We start from the raw sequence: 11,463 nt of genomic DNA on the forward strand, positions 1-11,463 counted from the left end.
TTTTGAACGTTTAAGGCATTTCTTTTTATTGTCATTTGTCATAAAGATACATTCATATAGCAGTAGCAGGATTTAACAACGGCACTTAAAGTTTTTTTTTACATTTAACAGTTGTAACCAATGTCTCATATTATTAAACCAAATATCTCATTCATCCTACTTGCCGTTTCTAATAATATAAAGCTATAAAACAAACCGCTGAACTTGTCCTAAATTGCCCGAGCTGCCACTAAGTCACTGTCGAACCACATATATTATTTTAACCCGGGCTCTGCGGCATCTGGATGCGGTAATGGAAAACCAAATGCAAGAGGCATAGTTTCCTGGGTCCTATCACTGCGCTGCTGCGGATATAGAGATATATTTGGTTTGTGAGGAGGAGGCGTAAAAATGCTGGAGAGGGACCTCCCACTTCCTTTGAGGCTACTGGTAATCGTACTTCTTTTTACTCCACAAATAAATGTAATAGTGATCTGAAGCAGTAGTTTGCAGTGTGAAAACCCATTGATTTCCCCTCATCTGATAAAAATTGGTTGCCCCGAACCCTCGGGCATGACTTACAGTGCACTGACTTAAAGCGCACATGCACTGCGACCACAAAGCTCCCCCAAGACACCTTCCTGTCTGAAGTCAGCTTCTTCTTCTATGAATTATTTTTCTGCAAAGCAAAACTATGCACCCTATAACTGTTTTTCACTTTGGCACAAGTTCAACTTTTTCTTTTGCAATACAAAGCCATTGTTGAAAAAACACAATGCCGTAACTCCGCATCCACCTTTGCATCTCAGTCTGGCTCTTTATCCATCGACTGATTAACGTGACTGTGCAATGAAAAGTCAACAGCAGACCAGCCGGGGCGTAATGCCGCCGCAGGGTGTGCCTGCATTACACTAAGGGAGTGAGCCCCAACAGGTCTGCACACTCAGGCCTCCTCCTGCACGTCAAGTCAGCCAGCGGTCATTTTCCTTTCCACTAATAAATGTCAGTCCCTCTTATTTTCTTTTTCAACACAGTGAGAATCGTCTGGAGTTGATGTTCATCTTGGTGAGGCCCAGGTGCTTGAGCGGCGTGGACAGAGCGAAGGCGGCCTTCATGGGGATGTCGCACAGCAGGTCCGACTCCTCGTCGCACTCCTCCAGCTCGTAGGAGGCATCGTCCAGCATCTCCTTGTGCCGGTCGCACACCTGCTCCACTTTCAGCCGGTGGATCTCCCCGCGCAGGCGGATCAGCTGGCGGGCCAGGCGGTTGTCCTGGACCTGCATCTCCCTCTGAGTGGAGGAAGGGTGGAGGAGAAAGGGAGCATCAGTGAGATTCCACAGGGAAAATATGTGCGACTGGACTGGCGACGCACATCGTGTTGCACAAACTGGCTGTGAGGAGTCATGCTGCTGTGCCCCAGTTTAAGAAGAAGTGATAACAAAGTAGGAAGACAGACATCTATTTCACAAAACGTTGCATGCATGCAAACGTTTTTGTTTGTTTGACAACGGTGTCAGCTGTGCTCAAGGAAAACTCACCAGCTCTTTCCTCAGAAACTCCAAAGCATCATCGATGGTGTCGAAGCCGCAGATGTTGCGCACCACCAGCTCAGAGTTCCCGTCTCTCAGGATCGTCGGCGCGGGGACGGCTTGTCCCCCGGGGCCCGCGCTGTCCGCCGGGTCCCCCTCCCTCCACGGCCGGCTCTCGACACGCTCCTGCCACTCCAGGTAGGACGGCCTGCGGGTCTGCAACTTCAGCTTCTCCGTGAGCGCCTTCACGCTGTCCAGGTCGCCCGCGTCGCCCTCGGAGGACTCTCCTCCGAGCTCTCCGAAGTCCATCGGAGGGGATGTCCTCGGGGTGGAGGAGGCAGGTGAGGGGTGGGGGAGGAAAGTGGATTTCAAGTTCTCCTTCGGGATCGGGCGGCGCGTGCGATCAGAGCGTCAGCGAGCTCCTTTGGTGCTTTATAGGAGAAGGAGTGACCGCCCATCCCGCAGACAGGCGGGGGGAGCAGGCGGGCTGGACCATTCATTGGCTTCCTATTTTTTATTTATTTCAGGAAGACAGATTTCCAGAAGTGAGGGTGAAAGAGTGCTGTTTTAGTGTATTTAAAATACAGTTATTTTTGTTAATGTGTAGTGTGATAAACGTGTAAGTAGTGTTGGAATAAGTATATTAAGATGACGTTGTACAAGTTACATAACACTAGTACTATTGTATACTAGTAGTAAGTGTACTTTATTAAATGTAAACTTGTATTGGGAATCTCTCATGTGATATATAATGTTTTCTGATCATTTATTATAGTCCTGGTGGGATCTTGTGTATAATTAAGTTCAAGTTCAAGTCCTGATAATAAATAGATTTTCTGGAGATTTGAGAAATGTTCCTCGTATTATCTATTTAGTCGAGAAAGGGCCTCAATGTGTATCAGGATGTTTATGACTTATGACATTATTTTATCGAAAGATGATATATTATCATATTCAATTGTTGGCCACTGCAGGCGTTGTATTATTCTCTTGCCCTATATTCCATTAATGTCTTAATACATTTCGGATTTGTGGGAGAATATTATACTGTTACAGTTGGTTCAGAACTACTTAATAGGTAGTTTAATGTATTGTAGTGACGTGTATTTTACTGATATACGCTACATTTGTTCACGTACTTTGTGACATTCCACCCCTGTATTGTAATACTGATTATACCAATACTGATACTTATTGAGCATTTTTATAGGCTCAAATCTTTCTGGCACAAAGACAAACACAAAGCACCATCTTTCTGCTTTTGAGCACTCTGCCATCTAGCGGCCATTTATTGTACAACAAGCGCATCAGTGCTTCTCTCTCCCCCACACATCTCCCTCCCACCATGTGTGCGAAACTTTTACCACCAATATGCGTGACACATGTCGTTGCTGCTGTTTCTCAGGAAACAGGAACTTCCGTCTTTTGTCGCCTCGAGCAGCACATCGTTCTTTCCACAGCAGTCTGCTGCACAGCCACCTGTGTGAGGAGAAGGTGTAACGTTAGTGGCCGGCCATGCTCAGAAAGAAACGTCTATTTATAGGCTGCGTATCACGTGCAAACAACGCGTAACGCGAGGTGAGGAGGGGGCTTTTTATTTAGAGTCGAGGTTTGAAGTTATCTGGCCACTTGTGCACCAAGAAGTTCAGCAGCGGAGTATTTTTTTTAATTTATTTATTGGTCCTTCTGGTTGCCGCCGTGTGACGGAGCCCGGAGGGCTGATGGAGTTCGCAGAACACATCAGGACCGCCAATGTGGAGGGCGTGGTGCTCCATCAGCCGCTGCACCCTCCGGCCAGAGGCACCCTGTGCGTCACCGGCCACCACCTGCTCTTCTCGGACAGGGAGGAGGGCGGCTGTCGGCAGGTGTTGCTGCTCCTCAGGAACATCGATGCCGTGGAGAAAAGGTGAGGCCGGAGGACCGGAGGGCGATCGTAGCAACGACGCGATGGACAATGTAGAACAGTGGACCAAAAAACATTTGATTCCAAATACAGAAATCAACGAACCGCCTCAGTGGTGTGTTCAATGGCTCGGAAATACAGATTGCAGCATTTATTAAGGGTTTATAGCTAATCATCATAACTAATCAACACCCAATCGTCAGAGAACGTCTAATTGATATCTAATTCCATTGTTCCTCAAATCTTTCTAACCAGTGTGGAAAACCTTTCGGCCCACTCCGGGCCCTTCTGTAATCAAGGCCGCAGTCAAAGGTTGGACATCGTTTGTGTTGCTACTCTGATTGCCCACAGGGCTGAAGGAGGAAGTGTCCTAACAATATCTCAACGTGTTGCTTTCTGCTAACAACGTCTTGCTTGAAACCGCTCAATGTGTCTTTGGTCAGCGGGTAGGGTTCCCCTTCCTTCTGCCCTGCTAGAGTCAGAACAGGAGGCGGGTAACACAAGGGTATTGGTTCCAATCTTTTTAGGCGTAGGAATCATATGTGCGTGTGTGTGTGTGTGTGTGTTTAGGATATCTGGATCTTCAGGGACCATTACTATCAAGTGTAAAGATCTGCGTGTGCTCCAGCTTGACTTCCCGGGCATGGAGCAGTGCCTCAACATCGCTCGCTCCATTGAGGTATAATAAGTGACCAAATAATCCTGCTGAACCGTCAAACACACACGGATGGGGAAACGTGATGGGGTCTTACACCCGTTCTTTGAGGACAACGTTTCACAACATTTCCCCTGTTGCCCTCTCTCCTGTGCGTTCTGATAACGCTGTCTTTGGAAGGCAAAGCTAATCCCTCTTTCGCTTTCCCCAGACCCTGTCCTGTCTGGACAGTGTGGAGAAGATGTATCCTTTCTTCTACAGACCTTCTGATGTCAGCCTGCAGGACCAGTGGGGCCTCTCGTCCACTGAAAAACACTACAGTCAAATGAAGGAACTTGTAAGCGACACACAGATTGTCAGGAAACAGATTGATACACACATAGTGGTCCAACAAGCACATGACAGGAAAATGCCCGGGAAACTTAATGCTTGGGTCATGACTCAGGGTATCCCTGTCCCTTAGCTTTTTATTTAGCTGCGGCTAATAAGCCAGGCTAGCTGTGTCCCCCCCTTGACTCATGAATGCTAAGGCTTGTGTCCTTGTTCCCATGCTGCACTTGGGCTCTTTTGGCAAAAATGTAAAAAACCAAGAGTGAAAAGTTGACGTGTCCTCTAGCTTTTCAGAGGAAGGGGGATCCACCTACTCTAGAGCTGTTTCCTGTAGCTTTCGTTTCCTTTGACACAGAGCAGGTCGGTGAGGGATGTGTGCAAGTTGCATGCATGCCCTGTGCGTAACAAAGATCAAATAGTTACCGTGACCTGCAGTGACGGTGCCCTCTCTCTCTCTTTTTCCTGTTTTTCAGCATGATAGGTGGAGACTGAGCACTGTGAACAGAGACTACTCAGTGTGTCCCTCCTACCCTCCAGCTGTCATCGTCCCCAAGAACACGGATGATAGCATGCTGGAGAAGGCGGCCAAATTCAGGCAGGGGGGACGCTTCCCGGTCCTCTGCTACTACCACAGGAAGAACGGCATGGTGAGGCGCTGTCACGCGTCCCCGCGGCCCCGCACCTTTACGCATGCAGCTAAACATTTTTAAATCCAACTCTTCAGGTCATCATGCGCAGCAGTCAGCCGCTGACCGGAGCCAATAGGAAGCGCTGCAGGGAGGACGAGCACCTCCTCCAGGCCGTGATTGGAGGCTCGGACAAAGGCTTCATTATCGACACGCGCTCCAGTCAGCAGGCCCTGCAGGCCCGGTTAACAGGCGGAGGGTTTGAGTCCAAATCGGCTTACGGCAGCTGGAAGAGACTGCACAGGCAGATGGAGAGGTGAGTGGGAACGCCGGTCCCCCCTCCCCCCCGCCGTTTTAATGATGCTGATGGGTCCCATCCGACTGAACGCCGCTGCCCCCACAGGGGAAAAGCACTGCAGGAGAGTCTCGTTAAACTGGTGGAGGCCTGCGGGGACGAGTCTCACAACATGGGCCGATGGCTCAGTAAGCTCGAGAACTCAAAGTGGCTGTCTCATGTCCAAGTCGCCATGTCCACCGCTGGCCTGCTGGCGGAGTGTGTGGAGAGGTAGGCACTGCACTCACAGTGTGCGTGTGTGTGTGTGGTGGCATCTCTTGTCTGGTAGGAAAAGTTTTAATATTTGCACTCTTCCTACTCCCCTTAGAATACATCGAGTTTGATGTACTTGATGCATGTAAGCACATGAGGATAGCGTAACAAATAACGGGACCTTCAGCAAAGACCAATAAGTGCACTGACGCCTTTTCGTGTACACAAAGGAGTGTCAGACCTGAGTTGTAGCGTGTCTATGGGTTTTATGCAGGGACGGTCATTCAGTTCTGGTTCACGGTTCTGAGGGGACAGACTCCTGTTTGCTCATCAGCACTCTGGCTCAGCTCATCATGGACCCATGTTGCCGCACGCTGGAGGGCTTCCTGGTTCTTCTAGAGAGGGAGTGGGTAGAGGTGAGTGTTTGTGTGTTAAGAAATCTGAAGAACAAGTGAAAAATCCTCAAATAGACTGACACATATGAACACAGTATTAGTGACACACGGTCACGTCAGCCACAGTGTGTATTTTAACGTACCGTCTTTCCGTTGCAGAATGCGCTACTCGTGATTTTTTTTTAGGTTACTTTCAGCTTAGTGAATTGTGTTACTTTTAACTTTGGCTGCAGAGCTTTCCCCTTTTTATCTCACATGGGCCACATCTCTTGCGGAAAGGATATTGCTTCACAATCTGCCCTTTCCAGGAAATGTCTTCAGAAAAAAAAAATGTTTTTGGGTGTAGCGCTCGTCGCCGTTTGCCTCCACTGACCCTCTATTACCAAATATTCCCTTCTCCAAAAATTGTACCTCCGGTGTAGTGGAGCATTTGACAAACATGTCAAAGGAACCTTTTTTCTTTTTTTTTTAATCCTTAAATCTATAATCATATTTCTGCTTTTTACACGATCCACCTTGCATGTGTTGGAATGACACAGAAAATGACCCACAGTACACAACAGTCTGTGGTCCCGTATGAACGCGTGTTCCTCCCTCCAGGCAGGACACCCGTTCCGGCGGCGATGCGCCCACTCGGCGTACTCCCACGCCCGCCTCCAGCAGGAGTCGCCGGTCTTCCTGCTGCTGCTGGACTGCGTGTGGCAGCTGTGGCGTCAGTTCCCTCTGGCCCTGGGCTTCTCCGAGGCGCTGCTCCTGAGGCTGGCGGGCGAGGCCTACGTGTCCGACTACGGCACCTTCCTGTGCAACAGCGATCGGGAGAGGTCAGTCCTTTCAGACTCAGCTCTGCTCGACCGCTGCGCGCCGGGGGGGTGGATGTGGGGGGGGGGGGGGGGACGAACGGCCGACTCAAAACCTCCCACCTCGCTCTCCTCCTTCCCAGGCGGGCTCTGCGAGCGAAGGACAACACCCACTGTTTGTTCCGGGTCCTGCTGAGGCCCGGGGAGAGGGACTGCTACTCCAACCCCCTGTATGAGCCCACCGATCTCGCCATCTGGCCCTCGGTGCACCCCCAGTCCCTACAGCTGTGGAGAGGTGGGCTGTGTAACTTTGTTAATTCAGCGTCTTAGCGTCAATGCTTTCGTCGCCGTAAGCCGACCGCGTGGCCAACGTTGAACCTTTTTCCTGTCCTCAGGTCTTTTTCTGAGGTGGACCCCGCAGGCTCGGCACCTTGAAGAGGCTCAGGAGGAGATCAGGAACATGATCACTGAGTGGGGGAAGCTGGTGCTCAGCTGATGCCAGGAAATGAAGGGGAGGTTGTGCAACCTGAACATGTGGAACGTGTTCAAAGGAGGGACAATGGCGACGTGAAATGCCCTTTTGACATGTAGATGTAATTTAAGAATGTTCGACAACCTGCTGTGTTTTAATGTACAGTCATTTTTGTATTCTTTCATAAAGCATTTCAAGAAAAAAAAGCACAATTTCTGAGTTAATCTGAGGAACTTCAGCCATCACACCCCATTTTAAAATATGAATAAAATATATCATAATACACCATAGGTTATGGTTTTAGTTTACAATACAATTGTAAATAAAAAGCTGTTTCTGATATTCATTCACAGATAGCATCATAAGAAGGACGCTATATAACCAACACTGCCACCCCCCCTCCCCAGTCCTGTTAAGCTCAGCTAAACACAGTTCACAATACAAATCCCTGTGCACTGCAAGTCAGCATGTTTGCACACACGGAGCTTTGCAGGCTGGAGACTGTAGTCCTCTTCAGTAAAGAGCCACAAGCCCCAGTGATGACACAACGTGGACATGAACCACACGGCCCAGCATGACTTTCTACCACTGCTTAGTCATCCAGTGGTTACCCGGTGAACTGAGATGCTCAGCAATCGGATGGTAATCTTTTAACTCTGATGCTTGATGCCTCCATCTTATCAGCCCTCATTTCGTAAGTTAGTTCAGAGTTCAATAGTTTGGGATTTCCCAAATAGCACCTGCTGGTTTTTTGGACCAAGAATCTGTGATTTCTGATTTTGTCAGCACACAGGTAAACAACTTTTTCCGTAGACTGTTTATTTGTTTGTCTGTATTGTACTGTATTTTTGTATATTTTAACACAACTTGTACACCCCCCAAAGGTGACCAACATAATTTGAGAAGTTCGAGGTTGTGTATTCTTTATTTTTGAAGCACGTCTGGTGGACATGCACCCCGGGCTCTGTAGGCCCAATGCAGCTTTGCTGCGCTCGTTTTGCCGATGTTGTCTCAGCAGGGCGCAAAGTCTGCCCGGTGGAAGCTTGAGCTCTTTGCCCAGGCAGATGAGCAGGTGGAACAGCCTGGAGAACAACAGCCCCTCACCTGCTCAGAAACCCCCCCGTGTCCTCATCACAGGTAATACATTATTTCTTTTTTTTTCCAATGACCTTTTAAAAGCTGAAGATGGACTTTTCCACAGCTGTGAAGCAGCCATTCTTCTCTCCCACTCTCACTGTGAGGCCCCTGTTTTGTACTCAGGTCCGCAAAGCAGTCACAACAAGGGGTTGATTGCCTTGCTCAAGGGCACCCAGTAAGGGATTTGAGAGCTTTGCTCACTTCCAAGCAGATCATATGTTTAGAGGAAAAGCAAGTGACTAGCAGGTGTAGCATAGTTTTTTGTTTTTTCAAGTTGTTTTCACCGCACCAGCCGCAGGACGCCATTTTGACGCATCACAATAGGCTACACACAGACGGTGCTGCTGATATAAAAGAGCCAACGAGTGACTGGAGGGGGGAATAATAGCCAACTGTTGCTTTTTGTCCTGGGATAAAGCTTTGGGACAAACAAAAAGGTGAAGCGTAGTACACCAAAAAACATTGAATCCGCTAGGACACCAAACTCCAAATATTCTTTCTATTTTCTGTTAAAGAATTAAAATACTAAACTGTGGTTTTATATGCAGGTGGTCTCGGGCAGTTAGGTGTGGGACTGGCACAGATACTGAGGTGAGATGTGTGGACACTACTTGAGACAACGCACCTTGTGAAAATGTTCGAAATTTGAACAATATCACATCTCTCTCGACATTTAGGGAACAGTACGGATCAGAGAATGTAATCCTGTCCGACATTAAGAAGCCTCCACCTCACGTTCTCAGCAGTGGTATGCAAATTGAAATGAAGTTGTTTTTTTGCATCTCCTTAAATTGATCAGAATGTACAACGTATTCCCCGGCTTGTTAAATCCTTCACTGACCAATATTTGTCTCTTTCCCCATCAGGTCCCTTTGTGTACGCTGATGTGTTGGACTACAAACATCTCAGAGAACTGATTATAAATTATCGTGTCACCTGGCTGATACACTACAGTGCTCTGCTCAGCGCTGTGGGCGAAGCCAATGTGGCTTTGGCACGCAAGATCAACATCACAGGTCTGCTGAACACACGTATGCCGTCTTTTTTGGGGGGGGGGTTATTATGTTTGAACTCCTCTTTGTGTGTTCTACTGCTCATCTAGGCCTTCATAATGTGCTGGACTTGGCCCTAGAGAACTGCCTGCGCATCTTCGTCCCCAGCACCATTGGAGCATTCGGCCCCTCTTCTCCACGTGACCCGGCCCCTGACCTCTGCGTGCAAAGACCTCGAACCATCTATGGCGTGTCCAAAGTGCATGGAGAACTGATGGGGGAGGCGTGTAATTCTTAAAATCAACATGTATACACACGCACGCGGTATTGTGACACATTGTTTTGTGAAATTTGGTGACATCTCAATATTCTTTTTCTTTAGTACCTCCATCATAAATATGGTCTTGACTTCCGCTGCCTGCGGTACCCAGGCGTGATATCAGTAAACACCCCCCCAGGAGGAGGAACAACTGGTATTGCATCACGTTCCTACTTGTGCAAGCACCATATATTCAGCGAAATCTGCTTGATGTTATTGACAAGGCACTCCGGTCCGCTTTCCTCGCAGACTATGCCGTTCAAATCTTCCACGATGCCCTCAGTACGGGTCACTACGAGTGCTACCTGCGTCCAGACACCCGCCTTCCCATGATGCACATCTCTGACTGCCACCGTGCCACCATCGAGTTCATGCAGGCTCCAGAGTGCCAGATGTCTCTGCGTACCTACAACATCGCCGCCATGAGCTTCACTCCAGAAGAGGTGGCGCAAGAAATCCGCAAGCATCTCCCTCACCTCAAAGTCACCTACAATCCCGACTCTGTCCGCCAGAACATCGGTATGACGAGATGCACGTACCTACACACACTACCTGTGCAGGATTGTCCAACTTTACATTGTTTTCAGTCTGTTAAATACATTATACTGGTTTGCTATCTTCTCGAGTATTCACTTTAATTGTTATTACATTTTGAATTGACATGATTTGTATTGTCTATCTTCCATTGTAACTGAGGTGATTGAACTTAACGTGGCCGTGTTGCGTGTCACTTTGCAGCAGACAGCTGGCCCGTGAGGTTTGATGACACCAATGCCAGGAGAGACTGGGGCTGGGCGCCAGCTTTCCAGCTCGAGGAGCTGGTGTCAGACATGCTGCGCTCCGTTCGAGACAAGAGGACAAACGAGGGTCTGCCAGTCAGTTAGCAAAAACATGGTCCACAAAGACTGACCGCCTCGCCCCTGACTTTTTCTTCCAGCTGCATTTATGCCCGATACACTTTCTTTCACTTCCCTATCACATGTTGTCAACGGGTATTATTCGTTACTCTGGAGAATTACATCAACCAGCCAGTGACTGTTTGCAAAGGAAAGTAGGACCTCTCTATCAGACAGTCTAAATATACAGTGGACAATGAGATGTCACACACGTGCACTCAAACACACATCTCATTTTTTTTAGAGAATAATATACTGTCAAACTGTCCCTTAATCGTTGTTGTTTTTATTGTAATCATGGTATAAGCATCACATTTTTTCTCTGACGGATCAACAAGAGACTGCAGAGATTTCCAAATGTCATGTGACTGGCATCAACGGACACCACAGTCTCCTACAATGTTTGATAAAATATGTAATACAATATGGGCAAGTTGCACATTGACAGCAATACATCTGTTGTACACTTTAATTCAAGGATCATCTGGAATGGCTGGTTCAGTTAACTCTGCACTGCAATGACACACAACATATTCTGCCTGTTTTCAAAGCCAGTATTTTATATCAAGTGAACGCTACACACTGTGTACAACCTCACTACTCTTGCTGTGGCATCTAACAGGTGTGATTTTATTCATGAATGAGTGCCTATAACAAAATACTGCCTTGTTTACTGAAGATTGCTTTGGAAAGCAATGTATAAAACATGCTGTGTACTTTTGAATCATACCTTGAGCAATAAAAGGTTATTTACCCAAACAATAGTGCTTACTTTCAGGCAATTGTACTACTCAGTAGGCCACGTGGATGGTTTGGGTGATGCTGATATTGATTATAATGGTAACTACTTACAGTTATTACAATATTTCAGGGAGAATTATTGTAT

The 11,463-nt window shown here is 47.7% G+C and overlaps 3 protein-coding genes across 4 annotated transcripts; 2 read left to right on the forward strand and 1 right to left on the reverse strand.

Annotated features, from left to right (window-relative positions):
- fam167b (family with sequence similarity 167 member B) lies at window positions 1-1,956 on the reverse strand. The gene is made up of 2 exons (XM_040198730.2): window positions 1,518-1,956; window positions 1-1,268 (listed from the first exon to the last, which is right to left on the reverse strand). The coding sequence occupies exons 1-2, from the start codon at window positions 1,815-1,817 to the stop codon at window positions 1,005-1,007; spliced, it is 564 nt and encodes a 187-aa protein (XP_040054664.2). The 5' UTR covers window positions 1,818-1,956; the 3' UTR covers window positions 1-1,004.
- Window positions 1,957-2,869: 913 nt separating this feature from the next.
- Window positions 2,870-7,516, forward strand: LOC120832455 (myotubularin-related protein 9). 2 transcript variants are annotated; one of them, XM_040198726.2, is made up of 11 exons: window positions 2,870-3,414; window positions 3,667-3,723; window positions 3,982-4,090; window positions 4,278-4,403; window positions 4,870-5,043; window positions 5,121-5,338; window positions 5,426-5,587; window positions 5,844-5,985; window positions 6,565-6,785; window positions 6,905-7,056; window positions 7,157-7,516. In XM_040198726.2, the coding sequence occupies exons 1-11, from the start codon at window positions 3,230-3,232 to the stop codon at window positions 7,255-7,257; spliced, it is 1,647 nt and encodes a 548-aa protein (XP_040054660.2). In that variant the 5' UTR covers window positions 2,870-3,229; the 3' UTR covers window positions 7,258-7,516. The 2 variants fall into 2 exon arrangements, with proteins under 2 accessions (XP_040054660.2, XP_040054661.2); XM_040198727.2 differs by lacking the exon at window positions 3,667-3,723 and having other exon boundaries at window positions 2,871-3,414.
- Window positions 7,517-7,739: 223 nt separating this feature from the next.
- Window positions 7,740-11,336, forward strand: tdh2 (L-threonine dehydrogenase 2). Its single transcript, XM_040198729.2, has 9 exons — window positions 7,740-8,026; window positions 8,170-8,370; window positions 8,919-8,961; window positions 9,048-9,118; window positions 9,237-9,386; window positions 9,473-9,645; window positions 9,745-9,835; window positions 9,931-10,200; window positions 10,420-11,336. Exons 2-9 carry the CDS (start codon window positions 8,184-8,186, stop codon window positions 10,563-10,565), a joined length of 1,131 nt encoding a protein of 376 aa, XP_040054663.2. The 5' UTR covers window positions 7,740-8,026; window positions 8,170-8,183; the 3' UTR covers window positions 10,566-11,336.
- The last annotated feature ends 127 nt before the right edge of the window (window positions 11,337-11,463 follow it).

Source organism: Gasterosteus aculeatus, chromosome 15 (assembly GCF_964276395.1).
Source record: "Gasterosteus aculeatus chromosome 15, fGasAcu3.hap1.1, whole genome shotgun sequence".
NCBI lineage: Eukaryota > Metazoa > Chordata > Actinopteri > Perciformes > Gasterosteidae > Gasterosteus > Gasterosteus aculeatus.